Genomic DNA, 20,296 nt, shown 5'->3' on the forward strand with positions numbered 1-20,296 from the left:
AAGCTTCTTGAAATAGCCATCTCTAACTAAAACTAAGTCATCTGTAAACTCACTCTTAACTATCATGGCGGGTGCTTACTAATTAAGAGTACTTTTCTAAGGGCTTTACAAATGTTTCTCATTCCATTGTTCTCACAGACATTTTAAGGACTCAGGGAGGCACAAATAGGAAAAGACCTGACTATTTTCAAGAGTCACTTTTAATACATACCATAATTAAAATTGTTTTAAACACAGGTATCGTGATATTTTGTTTATCCTCTAACAAATAAAGTTTACCTGAAGATCATAGTGCAAAGCTAGCCACACTAGTTAGCCATAGAGACCAGGCAGCGGTGGCTCACACCTTTACTCCCAGCACTAGGGAGACAGAGGCAGATGGATCTCTGTTAGTTCAAGGCCACCCTGAGCTACCCAAAATTGAGCTCTAAAAGAGAAACAGAGCTCACACAAAGGTGATCTCAGCACTTGGGATCCCATGCCTTTAATACCAGTTAGAGAGGAATATATGGTGGGAGGAGACAGATGCAGTCTGGAGACGAAGTCTGAGGTTTGGTGGATCACCCCTTCTGTCTGAGCATTTGCAGAGATAAGAACACTCTGGTGGCTGGCTGTTTTGCTTCTCTGATCTTCAGCTTTAACCCTGGTATCTGTCTCTAGGTTTTTATTATTAAGACGAAAGAGAATTCATGCTATACACAGGATAACATATACTTGGGTAACTTGGGTGTGCTGGCTAGTTTTTATTAACTTGACACAAACTTGAGCCACCAGGGAAGAGGAAACTTTAACTGAGAAGTCTTGTTCATCAGACTGTTTTGTGGAAATGTTTGTGGGGTGTCTTCTTGATTAATGATTGATGCGGGAGGCTCCAGTCTACTGTGGGCAATGTGATCCCCGGACAGGAGGTCCTGAATTGTGTAAGAAAGTAAGGTGAGAAAGCCATGGGAAACAAGCCAGTAAGCAGCTTTCTCCATGGTCTCTCCTTCAGGTCCCACCTTCTAATGTCAAGCAATAGTTTTTTAGATTCATAAATAAAATTAAAGTGAAGATGTGGGGCCAGCAAGATAGTTCACGGGGTAAATGGTGCTTGTTGCCGAGCTTGATAACCTGAGTTCTATCCCCAGTACATACATGCTGGAGGAGGAGAACTAACTCCTGAAGGTTGTCCTCTGATCTCCATTTGAGCACCATGTCACCTGAGATCGATCAAGTTCTCTCTTTGTCTCTAACTTATTGTAATAAAAAGTAACGATTTTAACAAAAAAGTTTTTTATGATTTAGACTACATTTTCGAAATCTGAACTCAAGGAAGTTGAATTCTGAAGGTGAAGACAAAAGAGATTTAAGGTCTCAGAAAAGCATCTTTTATCAAGGTGATACATCCTGGTACCCTTGCAGAGTGAATCTGCCCTAAATCTTTATACTGTATTACTATAACCTACATATAATAACAAATGTGTTTTATATAAGTAATGTTTATTTATTGTCCTCCACCTATACTTACCAGAGTTAAAATTTGTCCTCCATTGGTAAAACAATCTTGTACAATGCAGAGCATTGCTCTAGAACACAGAGACTCTACTCACATCTCTTTTGCGTTGATCCTTTTTCAGCTGAGCAATTTCTCTGTTTCGCCGAGATTCTGTCAGTCTGGCTTTCTCTTGTTCTTCTTTCATTTGTTTCATTAGGCGAACCTAAAGTTAGGTGTATACATTATTGAACCTATTCCTGTACCAGATACATTTGGCAAATGAAGCAGACAGAGTTCTTTCATTCTAAATATTTCACACGTGACATCCACAGTGTATTTTAGCCAAGTGGTGTTTTCAGATGGTTATATTTCCAACATTTTTTTTTTGTCAAATTAACTCTATGTATGTCATTCTGGTACTTATTATCAGTAGCTGAGTGAGCCTGGACAAGTTACATAACCTCTGTAGGCTTTGGCTTCCTCGTCTGCAATGGGCTTGTGTTCTGTGCAAACTCAATGAATTGATACTGGTAGGTACATATAACAGAGCCTGGTACAGGGGAAGAACTTAATAAAGGTGGCTTTTGTTATTACAGCAACTGCCCAATGTAATCTCCTTACTTCTTATGTCATGTCTATATGGTTACTTTAAGAAAATTGCCTTGATTTGGGTGCAAGATTTAGGAAAATCCTTACTCAAAACTGACACAAGTTACACAAAACTAGGTTTAAGGAATCGTTCCTAACAACCCAAAACTCTGTTGTATTCCAAAGTCCGGATACAACGAAATACAGGAAATTAGGTTTATGGAATCATACATAAGTATGCACTAACTGTGTTTTAGTTCAAAAGTCCAGATACCTCTTGCCTTCATACCACTCCACGCAAGGGAACAATACATATCAAACCCTAGATGTCTCCTCTTGACAATGAGAGTACTGTCAGAGAGACATGCACAGGAAGCTGGGAACCTGTTTCTATCTTAAACTGGTAGTAAATATTATGGGCTGCTTTGTCATTGACTCAGATTAAGAACCGAAATAATAGTTTTGTCCCAAGTTGTGAAAGCCGTTGCTGCCCAAGCTGAACGGGGACACTATCAGTACCTTTGTTTTCTTCATTTCCATGACATCCTGCTGCAGTTTCTTTAGCTGCTTTTCATACTGAGACTGGTTTTTCAGCAACCTGGCATGCTCCTTCTGGGCTGTCTGTAGCCGCTGCAACTCTTTGTTCATGGCATGGAGCTTCTTTTCATATTCACACTTCACTTTCTTTGCCTTTTCTTCTGAGTATGACTCCACCGAGCCTGGGTGCAATGGAGCAAAAGCACATTTTTTGTCAGACAGATTTTTATTTCACAGACTTGGAACAAATTCCCAAGACATGATAACACCTGAGCTCTTCTCTCCTGGAGATTTTAGCTCATTCACTTTATTATCTATGCAAGTCAGTCAGTGGTTGCTAAGCCTTTTGATTTACGAGCCTTGAATATGGATTGAGTCCCCACAGGAGACCCACCTAAATTCTGCAGCACCTGGTCTCTTTCCAGCTGGGTGTCCCGGATCTTATGTTGCAGCATCATCAGCTTCTCCTCATACTGCTTTTTCAGTGTCTGCAGCCGCTTCTGGCTGTTTTCTAATTCATCAATCAGTTTCTGCTTAATGGCAATTTCACACGTGATATTTGCTAAGTCGGCTTGATAGTTAGCTAGTCACAGAAGATAAAAATACTGAAGGTAGGCAAAGATCATCATTATACCAAGCAAGACTGCAAAGCTATTATCTGCACTCATGTAGTCAGTCACTCAGCAGCCATGGGGGAAATTTACTGGCTATACCATACTCTAAAAAGAGACTGTTTACAGTGGCCAATGACAGGTGCTATGTACACTAAAGAAATATGGAAATCAGCTGGGAGGTTGTGGTGCACACCTTTAATGCCAGCACTTGGGAAACAGAGACAGGAGGATCTCAGTGAGTTCGAGGCCAGTCTGGTCTACAGAGCTAGTTCCAGTTCAGCCAGGACTGCTACACAGGAAAAACCCTGCCTTGAAACCCCCTCCCCCCCCAAAAAAAAAAAGAAAGAAAGTAAGAAAAAAGAAATTTGGAAATGACACAGTGACTAGATCCAGCACAGAAAGGAACATCTCTTTGGCCTAGAGCATGCATGAGTCTATGGTGGTCTTACAGGTCATGAAAATTGCTTTAATTTGCAATATAATAGAAAATGTTGAGTTTCCCACCAAAGCCTGAACAGCTTCCCAATATGAGTTTTCTGCCTTCGTGCTAAGGTTTAGGTACCTTTTTCATCTGACTCTGAGTCAGATTCATCAGAGCTTTCCCCTCCTTCCATGTCATCGTCTTCTTCATCTTCCTCTTCCTCCTCTTCTTCCTCCTCCTCATGATCACTCCCTTCCTGATTGTCTTCCTGCAATGGGATTTGGGACTATTAATAACACAGCACCCACAAGCAAACCGATCACCTCAGCCAGAGAAGTGCAGTAGTATAGACACAAAAGCAGAAGACTGTCATCATCTTTGTGTGTGCTCTTGTGTGATGTGTACATCAGCGCTCCATACATGCAGATGCTAGAGCAGGATGTCCAGTGTGTTCTGCTATCACTTTCCACAATATGCCCTCCAACAGGCCTGTCATTAAAACTGAACTCATTGTTTTGGTTAGGCTGGGTGACCAGTGAAGGGCCAGAATCTGTCTGTCCTGACTTGCCAACTCGGGTTACAGACCATGCTTAGCTTTTACATGGATGCCAGAGATCTGAGAAAATCCTCACACATGTACATGGAACTTTCCCACTAAACCACCTCCCTGAACACCAAATTTTGCTTTTCTTGAATTCAAAATCGCTATAAGAGTTTAAGGTTATTATGCAACAGCTTTCTCTTGGGAATTCTTGGTCTCTCACAGCATTTCATCTGCATGCACACACAATTTTCATAGTGCACCTGACTAAGATCTGCCAGTACTTAACAGCTGACCATTCTGGGAAAAAGTCCTCAAGGAAACAGGAAACAGGAAACAACCACTTCCATTCAGTTCATATACATTAGTGACTACAGTTTGTAAGTTTATTCTCCCATACTTACCACTTCTAATCCATTGTTTTCTTTCTCTGAGATGCCCTTTTCTTCTTTCTTCTCCTGGTCAGTGTCTGCATTCTCCTCCTTCCCAGCCACGCTTTAAAATCAAAAAGAAAGAGAAAAGGAATGAGATAAAAACAAGGGAAAATCTTCACTTTTTTTTTCTCAGATTAAAAAAAAAAAATCAACAATTTGTAAAAACAAAATGAAAGGGTTAATCACTTAACTAAGCAAAGCTGCTCTGTCTGATGATTAGAGAAAAATCAGGTCTCAGCACATAACCAACATTGTAAACATTTACAGCACTCTAGAAATACTGACAACAGGGCAAACACTAAGTGTAAGATCTGATTAGACAGTAACAACCAGTGGATTACAATGCAACACAATGTAAATTTCAAAGAAACCAAAACAGAAAGTTTTGGCTCCCCATCTAAATTCACAAAACTTCTCTCACATAAATAGCATGCTATAAAATTATGCTTGTAGTATCCTAATAAATTTAGATTACTTTTAAAGGTTCAAAATCACACTGCCACAGTGAGTCTGTCTCTGTAGCTGTAGTTATCTATGCTGAGGACTTTTCTTAGGCCATCTGCATAGCATAGGGTGATTTCTCATTATATTAGCACAGAGCGGGTCTTTGAATTCCAAAATTGTCTGAAGTTTAGACAATTTTGAACTGCCCTGACTGACTCAGAAATTCCAGGGTCTACTTCAAGTTTCACCATAAAACTGAAACCTTCCTCTTCAGTTACCTGATACCTACAGACATAATCACACAATGGTTATGGCTCAACTCATTTAGTCCTGGTGGACCTAAGGGAAGGTAGACTACAGTAAGTGAATTTTTTGAATACCCCAATCACTCTGATCTTTCTTGGGTTTACCAAGTATCACAAACTATACACAGCAGTTACACTTCGGCTCACTAGACTCATATATTTTAGTAAAATAATGTTAACATAGCAAATCTTAAGTAATCCATATAGTTTGTGTTATTAGTGAAACTTAAAAATTATTAAGATAAAAAAGAATAGTCAAATACAGCAATATTTCCAAAGGAACTTCCTCTAGAAAAGACTTTATGACAACCACTATTTCCATTAGCTATTCCACTATGTTAAAGAATTTCCTGATGGATACTTGGGCTTATTTCTAGGTTATGAGTAAGTAATTTGACCCCATTTGGGCCCTGTTATTGTTACTTAATTCTAACATTTAACTCCAGGTCCCTATTCTTGCATATTTTTATAGTCAGAACAATAATTTAAATATTTTCCTCCTAAGCACTTTTCAGTTTTTAATTTGTTTATTCATGTGATTATTCATTTGATCTGTCATTCCCACCAAACTAAAAGTTTCTTGAGAGTAAGAATCATATGTTTATGTCTTCTCATTCATTTACCCATGGCCTGCACAGAATAAATCACACTAACATTTTTTAAATAAATCAATCCCTATGAGTTACATGAACACCTGTGTTTGAGTAGTCCTATGTATGTGTCTCACATACCAGTTAAGTTAGAATGGAAAATAAGGTTTGAAATATTATAAAGATGCATGGAACATAGCAATGCCTTTGGAGCAAGAAGTAAACGCCAATAAGAATAGCAATACAACAGTCATAACTGGAGTCAAATAAACTGAGACAGACATTCATGGATGTCATTAAATCATTGTATTGGAGGAAAATAAACTGGGAGAAAGTTAGAAACCATATGAAGTGAACAACTATGACAAATCCAATTATATTAAAAGGTCAGTGACACATACTCAATTACTACTATACCAGAGGCTGAGACCCAAGGCTCTGGGTCCCACCTAAGAGGATGGGACAAAAAAGATGTGTGGGACAAAAAAGATTACATTTGTCATTGGGTTTCCTCCTCCTCCCTGATGGTGTCATACTTACTACTCGTGTAGCATATAATCTCCACTATTGTGGGTTCTTAAATTACACTATCATCTGAATCCTTTATCTCAGGTTTATGGTCACATAACTTTATTAGGAATACTTGTCTACCAAACCCTCCTGCTCCCTCAAATAGCCAATATCCAGCCTAACAAATGTTGTCGTTGACTTATAACTCCAATCATAAGTTTGCCTTGCTCTCTGATACAGAAAAATCAGCATCACAGATATATATTAATATGCTTCTAAGAACTGTTTGTAAAGCTTAGGCTTTAGAGGAGATGCTGATAACTATTTATCTCAAGCACTCAAGTTTTCTTCGCTAAATGTTAACAAATTGATACCCGCAAGAAGCTATCTAAGGAACCATGGGTCATAATTAAATGCATACTTTACACAAAATCAGAATCTTAGGAACTGGGACAAACATAAGAAATCAGTATCTCCATCTGGCAAATAAAATAAATAAATAAAAAGCAGTGGCCTTGGAAAGATTTCCACACAAGGGACTAAGAGCAGATGTCCTGCCTCCCAGAGTGTAGCGCCCACATCCCCAGGGGCTTGTTAATTCAGAATGGCAGGTTCCACCTATGTGCTACTGATCAGATCTTCATTCCACTGAAACAGTTATGCATGTATATTTATGACCAAAGATACAGTCCTAGAACACTAAGCTGTCCTGCATCTGCTTACCTATATGGTCACGTGACAGTCAGAAGCAGCCTCTATTTACTAAATATATATATATTTTATATATATATATTTAATGTGGCAACATGTTTCCACATATAACTTTAAAGATTCATTGTACTGTGAGCTTTCCAAATAAGAGAAATTTTGAGTTTATAATTTTTTGCTGTCCTAAATTAATGATGTTTAATTGAGTTCTAGTGTAAGCTATAGACAGTTAGAATTACATTCTAGTTACAGAATACTTTTTAAGTTATAAACTTATAAAATATAAGCTCAGAAACTTTATACTCAATATAGCATATGGAATACAATTAAGGTGAATACATTATAAGCTAAGTTATGATTTAATAGATTTAAGGTAAACTAGTCATTTACATACTGTATACAAGTTCTCAAGTTTAACTTTAAGTAAGAGAAAATCTATGGTCTCTAATGCAGACCTCCGAGGATAACTGCATTTCTTTTGAAAACAATCAATTTGGCTATATGATTTAGTGACTTGCTTTAGAAAATTTAACATTTACTTATTAAATAAGTAGTCATATTCATGTAAGGCTCATGAAATAGAGATCAACGACTCACTTCTAGACTGTAAATAGAAGAATGGGAACTGTCCATTGTAGCAGACAGTGTAAGCCACGCCTGCTAGAAGCTGGCTACAGGTGTGCCTGATCATGCCTGTGAGGGTGTGGTCAAGTTGAGGTTAGGATGACTTGTAATAGGGTTTTAAGGAGCTGCAAGGCACATGGGAGCCCCTCTCTCTGGCCTCCCTGCCTTGCTGCCCCTGGCATGCTCTGGCTTGCGTTTGGCTGGTGTTTTGCTAATAAAGGTTATCTTTATCCCAAAATCCTTTTATTTCTCAGTCAATAGTCCACATTTTAATACTCACTAGGAATACCTTTGAAAGTTAAAAATATTTTTCTAGTTTAAATTTCAGGATGCCTTGTCAATCTGACCTACAGGGTAGCCACAGTTCCTTTTGCCCTTCTACCATCTTAGTGTTTCCTACAAAGATTACGGCAAATAAGGAAGAGTCTAACCATGAGTTAGCATTTGCTCCAACAAAATGTCAATCAATCACTGCCCAGTTGCTTTCCACTCTGCTCACAACCTCCCCCTAGATGAAGAAACGCTGATGCTTGTTTTTAAATCACACATGAAGGTTTAATTTTACTAAAAAGGGTTAAGTAATCATCATACTTCTGGCAACTTAATTTGAAATTTAACGAAATTGCTTGCATTTTAATTCAAGTAACTACAGAATTTGTTATTCTCAAAACTTTAACTTTTTCTTACTATTTTTATAAAAATCATTACTTTAAGGAGTACACAGCTAATCTAGTCTGAAGCAGTCTACAATTCTTATAGCACATTTTCTTGCAAATGGAAATGAAGTATTTAAATGACATTTTAATTTAAAAAAAAAAAAAAACCTGGGAAATATTCCAACCTTCTTTCTTCTCGATTGCTTTCCTCAAGTTTCTGTAGCCTTCAAATCACGAGGCACAGTATGGGAAGGCCAAGCCAATGAGGGCAAACCAGACAGTAAAAGCAAAAGTGGTAAGAAGGTAAAATGGTACATGAGCTTGAAGACGTTAAAATAAATTATAAAGATATCATTAAAGAACAATACACAGTAAAAAGGCAATACATTTTCTATGAATACAAAGAAGAAAATCAATAGTATTATATCTAAGAAGAAAATGCATATAATCAGTGGAAACTGTTTAAGAGTAAAATATAATCTCAATTTATATGAGTTCATAAGTCCTGTTTGGATGTCATTGCTATTTTTAGTCAGAAATAGATCAATTTTTAAATTTTTTCTATAACTAAAGCCTACTTTCAACAACATCCTCTTCCTTTTAAATCTTTCAAAAGATTTTTTTATGGTATCATCAAAGACCTTCATTAAGTAATGCCTTTATACCATAATGATAATACTAATAATGCAACATACAAGTTACTACTTTAAAAACTTGACTTCATTTGCTTTACTATACATATAATCATCACTAAATCTAAATTTAAAAAATTCATATCAAAATTATATGAGATGGTATTACAGACAAATGAATATGGTCATTATACGATCAGTGAAAAATATAATCTTGTTAATTGAAGATAAAATTTTAACAAGGTTGGGATTAAAAATTTACTACTAAAAGGGCACATAACTAAGGGAAAGGAGGAAATAAAATGGGAATTTTAGTACTTTCCATTAGTAATACTGTTCTTTAATCAGAATATCAAAAAACTATGAATTCACTGATATAGGTTTCAAAATATAAATTAAAGAATGTTTGACATACAAAGTTAGGAATTTTGACTCAATGAAATGAACTATGCATGAACACTTGTCATGTAGACAATATAAATGTCCTAGGCTCCAATTAGACATATAGCAATCTGCACACAGCACACTCTTTCTAGAACCACACAAAGTACTCTTGGAATCATCAATATTTACAATAACAAAGAGAGCTGAGTCATGAATTATTAAGTCAGTTCTCTTTTAATCTTATGATGTGTGGTTTCATGTCATTTTTATCTTCTTAGGCTGTGATTGTGTCTTCTAACCAATTTATATACTTCTTTTATAATATGATACCACTAATCTTAGAAAAAAAATTCTGCAGGGAGATATTCACCAGGGATCAGAGAGTTGAGCACAATGACTAGAAAAAGGGCAGGTCTACACAAAGATCTTCATTTTCAGAGTTTCACACCAACACCATTACATCCAAGTGCAGTGCAGTCTGAAAGACGACAAAGAGTTCTGTGCTATAGTTCATTTAAAGCCAGATATCCAAAGGCACCAGACTAAATGTGTGAGTGGTAAATTTTCTATATCTGTATATACAAAGTAGTGCCCCCAAATCAGTGTAATTTAGGCTTGCACTGGTGATAATAAACTACAATGCTTAAAGTATATGACTTCCTGGTTAATGTTCCAAATTCTGTCTATTAATTATTATGGTTGTTGCTATTATTATTGTTGCTGAAACCCTTTGTTTTGTGTTTGCTTTGTTTCAGGCGTTTGTCTAAGATGGGAGCTTATTTATATTTTTAAAAAAAGAATTTATATTACATAGATCTAAAAGTTACTTAGACCCAAATGTGATTAGTGAAATACTTTTTGTTTGGGTTTCCATTTTTTTAGTGTGTGTGTGTGTGTGTGTGTGTGTGTGTGTGTGTGTGTGTGTGTGTAGCTGTGTGAGTGGGGTGTGCCTGTGGATGTCAGAGGCTGCTTTCAGAAGACAGTTTCCTCCTTCCACTGAGGGATCCAGGGACTGAAACTCAGGTCTTCAGGATTGCAACAAGTGTTTTGTTGTTGTTGTTGTTGTTGTTTTGGGTTTTTTGGGTTTTGTTGGGGTGGGGGATTGTCTGTCTGTTTCTCATTGAGCCACCTCACCAACCCAGGTTTTCAGTTTTTTAACTATAGAACACCTGTCTACAGAACAAGACAAATATCATTAAATTCTATGAATTTTATTATGCAGTTATATGAGGTCACAAATTGGCTCTCTAGACTTTTCTATGTGAATAGTAAACAAAATAAACTCTTTAGGCACAAAAATCATGTGTGTGTTTGACAAAGGCACCCAGGAACAAGTTTGGGAAATGTGCTCAGTAAGGAGCTTTCCAAGCACTTTGTGAGTGTTGGTTTTAGGAACGCTAATTGGTTCTATCATGGCAACCTTTCACTTCACTAGCTGGTTGATTTTGTTCAAAAATATTTTAGTTCCACCTACAGCTCCATGTATTAGCCAAGTAGCTTATTTTCTTCATTGGATCCTATGTTTAGTCTAGCAACTTGGTAAGTCATTATTATAATTAGCATATACTATTATCTTCATCACACTGCCCAAGTCAGTCACAGAAAAGCAACCTGAAATAACCTCTGCTTTGTTTCTATTTTGATTCCCTTACACTGAACAAAGGTTCTGGAATGAAGAAACCAGGACAAATATAAACAAAGCGTTTTCCATTCAAATATTTTATCAGCCGAGTGCGTATTAGCATGCATTTTTACAAAAATAATCTCAACCAGAGCTATTCAGTATCTATAGTCACTATAAAAAAAATATCCAAAGGTAGCACACACCTTCAATCCCAGCACTTAGGAGACAAGAGGCAGGCGGATCTCTGTGAGTTGAAGCCAGCCTGGTCTACAGAACAAGTTCCAGGACAACCAGGGCTACACAGAAAAACCCTGTCTTGAAAAACCACACACACAAAAAAAAAAAAAAAAAAAAAAACCAAAATATTTTACTAGGATCCCTATGTATCTCTAATTACTCATATTCAACAAGTGATTAAAGTGATTAAAACAATTATCTAAATTAAATTTAAAAGAAAAGTATAGACTCAGCCCATGACCTTGAAAAATACACTTCTACTTACACTTACTTACTCATGAACAGAAACTACCTTGGCCCTTAAAACTAAATCACACTGTCTACAGAAGTGAATTTCACAAGTAAATGATAAACCATGGAAAACATTGCATGTTCATTCGAGCACAGCGTCAACATTGGTTTCCACAACCCTGTGGTCCTTATTGTAGTACAGCTGTATGTCATGAAGAGAGACCCAGCCGGGATCTATGTCCTACCGTTGCTGTCCTCTTCCATGAAAAGCAACTACAACATTACTCACTCAAGAAACCATGGCCTCCTAGCCATACTGTGCAACTTCCTGTTTTAATTATTTAATCTATTCTTTTCACCCATAAAGATACAAGGCAGGGTTAAGCTAACAGATTTTAGTTTCTAGTAAATTTTGTCAATTGACTGTTAAGGGAACAAAATGTCTTGTTTTCTAAATACATTTCTAAGTAGTCTGAACAAAACAGCTCGTAAAAAGGCAATAACGTTCCAGACCTTCCCTATAACAAGACTTCAGAAAAGAAGATGGCTTGGCCTCCCCTCCAGTATCTAGCCAAATGTTTGAATTGAGTTCCAGTGCATGCTCAATATATTCTTTGTAAATAATTGGACTGTACTATAGAATGAACAGGTAAATATGTAAGTAATTTGATTATTTAACCACTCACACATTACAAATGGTCAATTTTCATTTTTCCCCTTGTCTTTTCCCAGCTGACTTTTGGGGGAGATATTATCATGACATGGGAAACCTATCACAGTGGTAGAAAGCTAAATAATTCCCTGAGAGTGGATTCAGAAAATGTGAAATAACATTTAGGACCTTCATATAATCAAATTAGAAACCCTGAAGGAAATACTTAGAGGCCAAATGACATTCTGATAAATTAGTCAGCCTTTAGGAAAACTAACTAGTTAACAGGATTAGGACACCTATGAAATTATGGAATTCTATTAGGAAATGAAAAAAGTGAACAACACACTGTTATAGTGGGACACAGAAGCTTCACACAAAAGCAAGATGGATGGAATGCAAAAGCAGCAATTTTAAACAACAATATAGTAATTTGTATTAGTAAACTTGCCTTGTCATAATCTAAACACAATTCATTACTACATGCTTGTAGCTAAACCTAATTTTCTTATATATAAGTAGAGAGAAACCATTACAAAGCATATAACTGCAATCGTAAGCTAATTTAAATAATTTTTCATGTATCCATGTACTTTACTGTATACATATGGCAACTACAAATTAAATGTCCTGAAAAGGAAGAGTATTCAGTTTTATAATACTACCTTTTCTTCTTCTTCTTCTCTTTCCTTTTTAGCTTCTCTAAATCTTTCTTGGCTAGATCTATAATTTCAATAGTTTCTTTGTCTGAAGTCAGTATGGAGGGAGAGAAAGCAGATGACCCACTGAAATATGATGATCTTGCTGTGGCTCTGGTCAGATTCTTTCGAAGGTTCTCATTCACTGCTTCACTTTCTAATAATTTTGCCCTAAAGAATAAAAATATCGTTAAGGAGAAACAATTTTAAAAATTTATTATGTGGTCATCTCTGACTATACTCTGCACTACTGAGATTCAGGACACTGCTGTGTAACCATCACCTCCATGCACACTGGAAATACATTCACCTTGGCTAATATATCATGCTTTTCAATATTTTCAATGTAGCCCAAATCCCAGACAATAACAAAAGGAATTCTAAAAGTATATGAAAATATAATAAACAACCTATCAATAATATGTATTCAGACTATTATGTAACAAATAGTGGCTGGTATGTTGTTGTTTTGTTATTTCCAAGGCTTGCATTTAGTAGGGGCTGAAACTTGGAGGGCCAACTTTCATAAACTCCAGCCACATGAACAAGGGCTGCTTTAATATATGCTAGAGAGAAAATGTGTCTTTATCCCTCGTTCCAACCCCTCTCCCCCAACACACAAATACACTTGCTGCTGCTGGAATCTTACTGACTGGATGGCAGTGTGGCATGAGAGAAAGGATAAGACATCTTGGGGAAGGAGCAGAGTCATGGCTTGGATTTCATATGACCTTCACTAGATCTGGGCCATCAGTCTCTAACAGCCCCTATAGTTCCATGTGTAAAACAGGGATTAAAATAGAGATTTCCTATAGGGTTGCTATGAGAACCAATTACAAAATGAATTCAAAGCTTGCCAAATTGCAACTATAATTTAAAACAATAAAAGTCCATATAAAAATTAGGAAAAATGTCATTATCCAACAGTAGTAAAATAAATTAATTATAAACACAAGATAATGCTGTAGACTCCTGACAAAAATGTTCATGATGCACTGTCATATTGCAAAGAACAGATAAGATGACAGACACACTGTTATAACAATAACTGAATATATGAATATGAATACCACTGAAAATAACTGAAGAGATAAAACAAAATGCTCGTTTCAGTTCTCAGCTCTGGAAAGAGTAGACATTTAATGATATTGGTATTCTCTTATTATATTTTTATGCTTCTACCAAAGTTTTAACATCACCATATTCAAGGACTAAATGGTGATTGCTTTGGTTTATTAAAAGGTCATGCCTATGATTTTAATAATTTGAATAATAAGATTCAAAATAAATATCCAAGCTGTGATACTTTCAGATAAATTTCACTTAGTTTAAGGCGTTTGGAAGAGATCCTCATAAGAGTAATTTTGACAGAAATATGGATCAAAGAGAGACTAGTAGGTAAAAACAGAACTTGAAGAGATGTGCTAAGTGACACACGGGACCTGCATAGCACCTTTTGACTGAAGACCATTCACATCCTATTATTTTACTCAGGTACATATTAACTTTGTGAGGCTTGCCAGTATCTCTTCTTCTAGACTAACAAACAAAAACTCAGACATGCCAGGTGATGTACAGGTGTCAGGAAATGTAGAGGTGTAGGGAATGTACAGGTGTCAGGGAATGTACAGGTGTCAGGGAATGTACAGGTGTAGGGAATGTACAGGTGTAGGGAATGTAGAGGTGTAGGGAATGTGGAGGTGTCAAGGAATGTACAGGTGTCAGGAGATGTACAGTTGTCAGGTGACGCACAGGTGTCAGGGGATGTACAGGTGTCAGGTGACACACAGGTGTCAGGGGATGTACAGGTGTCAGGTGACGCACAGGTGTCAGGTGATGCACAGGTGTCAGGTGATGCACAGATGTAGGTAATGTAGAGGTGTCAGGGAATGTACGGGTGTCAGGTAGCACCTTATTAATAAAGAGGAGATCAAACATCAATCCAGGTAACCCAATTTGAATTCAGAGTTCATTTATGACTATTCAATATGTCAATTATTTTCATATGATCCATCATAAATCTGGACTCTAGTAGACTACTCCAAAAAGCTGGGAGGCATCTAATTAAAGAGCCACCAAAGCGATATCAAAGTTAGGAATATGAAACAAAGTATTAAGGAAGGGGTTTGACAACTGACTGAGTCATCATGAGGCATTGGTAAATGCTTCAAGGAAAAGTCTCTACACTAAGAACATGAAGGTACTAAGTGCTGCTTTTAGTCACTAGCAGTAGAAATTATACTGGCAATCTCCTATGAAGTAATGACGCTGTCATAGTATTTGGCCAATGGTGAGATCAAGGTTTACAGGCAGCTTTAGAATATTGGGGTGGAGGATAGGAAATAGACCCCAAGAACCAGAACACGAACAACAGCAATCATGGCCAGAACCAAGGAAATGAAGGAGATGAAGAGCAGCTGCCTGCAAATGGAAGCAGACCTTCAGAAACTGAGAGCAGCTGTCTCTCAGGGCATGGAAAAAATGGAGGGAAGGGGTCTACAAAGTGAAGAAAGATTGGTCTGAGAATAAAATCTAGACAGCTCAGGGAGCAGCTCTCCTTGTCAGGGTAGAAACTGAAAGTTCAGGCTGCATCCTGTATAGGAACAGAATATAATATCCAAAGACCTCTGTCAAACAGTGAGACATGAAAATTCACACACACACACACACACACACACACACACACACACACACAAAAGTTAAATCATGTAAATAACTTTCTCACCAAGTTAACATTAGAGTATCTTATTTGTCTTCAATTTTTGATGCATTTAAGAGACCAAGAAAACTTGGTGGAGGCAGGAAGTGGAGAAAGTACTTGTCACTGAGAATAACTAGAATAGCCCAGGGGTGAAAGGGGACAAATAGCACAAATTCAATACAGGGAAATGTGAGGGTAGTTATGAAGCAGGACCTCCTCCCACTTGGTTATTATCTGCAGACATTTCCCCATGGAGCTTACTGAGGTTTTATCCATGATTAAATAACTAAGGATCAAAGAAACTAAAGCCTTCCAGAAGTGCTTAATGTTCCTGTCCTGATTCACACCCCATTACACTCCTAATCCCCCAAATCTTTTCTTCCACAGACTTCACATTCATACACAATCGAGAGACTTTTTTATTTTACTAAATTCCGACATTTCTATTTACTGCACGTGTCTAGTTATGATGTTCTACTAAAGATGGTGGGTGTCTGCCTCCAATCCATGGCATCCATGCTCAAATGTGATCATCTGCAGCATATCTAATAAAATGTATAAATGGATGTACCAGAGAAAGCAGGGACTCAATGAAGGGCTAAAGAGGTAGAAGGGAACAGGAAGGAATAGAAAATCCAAAAACTTAAAGATTATTCATAGACTTTGATGTATTTCCAAGTGATGGGGAAAGATCCACAGGTATGAAAGGCAATAAGGACAGCTTCACCATCATCAGACATGCCTGCCCTGTACTTTGGGTTTGGTGATGTCCAATGAAGGTCTAGCAGTAACAGTAAAAGGACAATATGGAAAAGTAGCATGAGAAGAGAGAAGGGGGAAATTGGCTTGGGATATGACATTATGGGAAAGCCAAATATCTAGTTCTCTAAAGTTAACACAACCACAGGACTGAAAAAATCAACATGAACAGTTCAGAACAGTTCATCTCTGCACACAGAAATATTATGAACACTTCAAAAACTGACATGCCTTACATGTTCTAGAAAACTATACCTGAGATCTTCAATTTCTTTGATATAACTATGAATCATATTACTAATCTCTTCATTCCCTTCACCTGCAAGACAAAATATGAAATGAAAATCTTATTTTAAAATGAAGACGTCAATATTGGGAATATTTGCCTGGCATGGATGAGGCCCCAGGTTTGAAAGTTAGTACCAAAATAAAACACAATTCCTACAACAAATTTTCTGCCCTGAATTACATGAACAGACCATAAAATAAAATGTTACAAAGGGCATGTTTTATTTAAGTAGGGATGTCTGTTTTTTAAGTTAGGTATTTAACTTAAAATTATAGGTTGTACATGAAAATTTAACATCTCAATGTCAACTGTTTTAAGTAAATAATCAACACAAAGAACGTCTGGTGCCCTTCAGAAGTTAATCCATCACCCACCCCACCCTAAACACGTACCTGCTCTGGCAAGAACTTGGTTGGCCTGGTCGCTGACAAGCTGTGTGATTCTGGCCCTCAGTGCATCAACGGTCTCTTGCATGGCTTTTATTCTTACACGCAGGTTATTATTTTCGGTCTGGAGCATAGCATTCTCGTGAAACATGTCATTGATGCTCTCCACGCCCTCCTCGTCAATTATTCTTTTGCCCTGGGCAAGAAATATTCCCTTATTGGTTGAGGCCTTAAGTACACAAGAGTTTTCTTTAAAGACACCCCAGAATCACACAGTTCTATAACCAACAGCCTTTTTATCTTCCCGGCCCCAAGGCAAAAAAATCAATTTCCTCCAACCACAGTCTTTCATGGTGCATTAGTCAGTAGAATTATAGATTGGGTAAGAAGCCTTTTGAAGAATTCTATAAAATCCAACTTCCTGAAGACTACCTCCAAAGACAAACAAATTCAACCATTCCAAAAAGACATGATTGCATGCACAACACAACAGCCTTCAGTGTGTCTGAGAATGTCCTAACACATGGTCAATGTACACGATGTACACAGTCAGTCCTGTTAGCTTACTGTTTTGTACTCCATGAGCTCCATCTGAAGGCGTGTGATCTCACTTCGGAGGGCATTGATTTGCTGACTCGCTCTGTCTTGATTGACCATCACCTTGTTCTTGATATTTCTAGCTCGGTTGGCATATTTCAGAGTGTTTAACGTCTCCATAAAATCTCTGTCTGAAGGGCTGACACATGCTATCATAATTGTTTGGCTGAAAGTTACAAATAATAATTAGTTGTAAAAATGAAAGCAAACACTGAAATACTTATTTTAAAATTCTTGCCATGTAGAGACCTTCAGCCAAACATTAGGTGGAGAGAAAGCCCAAATGGGAGACCTTCATTGGGTCCCTCCCCTCAGAGATGGGGAACACTGCAGAAGAGGAGGAGGAAGAAATGTAGGAGCCAGAGGGGTTGAGGACACCAGGAGAACATGGCCCACAAACATCAACTAAGCAGGGCTCTTGGGGCCTCACAGAGAATGAATCAACAATCATGGAGCCAGCGTGGGTCTACACTAGGTACCCTGAATATATGTTATGGTTGTGTATCTTGGTATTCTTGTGGGATTCCTAACAGTGGGAGCTGGGGTGTCTCTGACTCTTTTGCCTAAGCTTGGGATCTTTTTCGTTCTACTGAGTTGCCTCCCCCAGCCTTGATATAAGGGTTTGTGCCTAGTCTTAGATCTTCTTATGCCATGGTTGGTGGATATCCCGGGGAATCCTGCTCTTTTCTGAAGGGATCTAGAGGTATGGCGAGGAGGGGTTAAGGGAGGGGACACTAATTTTTAGAGCATTAAAACCGTAATAAAGGAAACTTGCTGAGCCTGCCTATGATTGAATTTAAATGGGAAAAAAAAAAAAGGTTTCCATTTATACAGTCAGTGGAGTAGAAAGAGATTATGTCTCTGAAGGAAATGCAGTTTAGTTGTGAAGCCCCACAGTGCACAGGTTTGGGGGTGAAACCACAGAAATCAGAAGTTAGCCAGCAAACACCCCCATCTCATTCAACTGACGTTTTCTGAAAATATTTTCCACGTATAAAACAAGCTCCAGTTTTAGACTTCGTAGAAACTGTCGATAATACTTAATCTAGTTTGTTCTTACTTAGAAGGTTTCATTTATTTTTGCAACAAAATTCTTTTAGGCACCTGATGCTAAGCAGAAGCTACACTATTGTAGAATGAGCATGTATTACAGATTTCCTTAAAAAGTTATGTGAGTTTGAAAAAATTATTTAATGTCCTTGTACTTTAACTCATTATCGATAAGACAGAAATACTAGCACTACTCCAAAGGATATTATAAGTACTCCTTAAAAATAATTATATATAAAATGATTTAGACATTTGTAGATACCTAATAAAATTATCATTATTAATTTGCTTCAAATAAAGTTAGTTCTTATAAGTCATCTTACAGGTATACTTAAAACTAATGAAGAGTCAAAACTGAGAATAATCTCAATGCATACCTGTTACCCCCAAGGGAATCCTGCAGGAGTCTAGTCAGCTTGGAATCTCTATAAGGGACGTGGGTGGCTCTCTTGCTTTTGTCACCCAATGCACTGATTACATTTCCAAGAGCCAACTAACAGAGAAAAGAAGAGAGAGGAAAATTATATATTTGTTAATTATAGCACTTTTAAATAATAAGGATGGCCAATAGGAAAATAAAAATGGAAACAAAACAAAATTAAAAACCTGTGATTGGATTTAATTCACATCTATATTTTTAAATACATGTAAGCTTAGTTACTTTTGTGTCACTCCTAACAGTTATGTGTGTGTTACATAACCCCATTACAGGGGTTTAGCAGAGCTATTACTTACATGGGAACAGTTTTATAATGAGGACAACAAGAAGACAAGTTTTGGTATGCAAAAGCTTCTTCCAAAATATTTTCTTGCACATAACGAAGCTTTATGCTAACGCAAACATGGGTGTTTTCTTATCAAATTATCACTAGGTGGCATAGTATTAAAGTTAATTCTTAATACAAGCTACTTTAAAAAATTATTGCTAAAAAGCTTTTGAATAATCCACATTCAATAAAATAACTGCCTCAACATGTCAGCAAAAGCAACCTTTATGTCTTGTCCAGTGAAATCCTTAATTTTAAATCTTTGTTTTGAATGTATGTTTTCAAATGTGGAAAGAAGTTTAAAAACATTTTCCCTATAAATAATCTTTCACACATACTATAAAAGTTGAGCAAGTCAAATTAACATAGTAAGAGAGACTACCACATGGATGTGGGAAAGTATACAATGTGATTAAAGGCTCAGTGGATTGCCATTTACTTCACTCTTCAAATCAGTGAGGGCTCCCATGAGATATCTCATGAATTACAGCAGAGGAAGGAAAGCTTGGCCTGATAACTTACACTGTAATTCCAGTATGGCAGGAGACTCATTGTGAGTTAAGCCTGGACACCATACTAAGCACCAGTAACAAAGACAGAAACAAACAGAACTAAACAGAGAAGAGACAGCAGAAGGACTGAATGTCTCTGCATGGTTTAGCCTTACCAGCCCACAATTGATGGAAATGCCCTCTTTTGCCCTCTCGCCAGTAGCCCCAGTTCTTTTCAATCTTTCCGATCCTGCCAGATCAACGAAATGAAACTTTGCTGTCAGGGTTTCAAACTCATTCATCTGCGATGATTCAGAAATCATCTTATTATCGGTGGCATTCTCCTATGGTT

At 37.2% G+C, this 20,296-nt stretch overlaps 1 protein-coding gene across 8 annotated transcripts in view; it reads right to left on the reverse strand.

Annotated features, from left to right (window-relative positions):
- Kif21a (kinesin family member 21A) overlaps nt 1-20,296 on the reverse strand; it is a 120,483-nt gene that overhangs the window by 35,715 nt on the left and 64,472 nt on the right. For all 8 annotated transcript variants that reach the window (XM_027396319.2, XM_035440832.1, XM_027396315.2 and 5 more), the window contains exons 6-16: nt 20,121-20,288; nt 19,064-19,179; nt 17,607-17,802; nt 17,046-17,235; nt 16,620-16,683; nt 12,872-13,075; nt 4,580-4,670; nt 3,776-3,902; nt 2,994-3,182; nt 2,582-2,781; nt 1,590-1,697 (exon numbers count right to left, since the gene is read on the reverse strand). In XM_027396319.2, the coding sequence (XP_027252120.1) occupies nt 1,590-1,697; nt 2,582-2,781; nt 2,994-3,182; nt 3,776-3,902; nt 4,580-4,670; nt 12,872-13,075; nt 16,620-16,683; nt 17,046-17,235; nt 17,607-17,802; nt 19,064-19,179; nt 20,121-20,288 (1,653 nt within the window). The remainder of the gene's footprint in view (nt 1-1,589; nt 1,698-2,581; nt 2,782-2,993; nt 3,183-3,775; nt 3,903-4,579; nt 4,671-12,871; nt 13,076-16,619; nt 16,684-17,045; nt 17,236-17,606; nt 17,803-19,063; nt 19,180-20,120; nt 20,289-20,296) is intronic.

Source organism: Cricetulus griseus, chromosome 2, assembly GCF_003668045.3.
Source record: "Cricetulus griseus strain 17A/GY chromosome 2, alternate assembly CriGri-PICRH-1.0, whole genome shotgun sequence".
Lineage (NCBI taxonomy): Eukaryota > Metazoa > Chordata > Mammalia > Rodentia > Cricetidae > Cricetulus > Cricetulus griseus.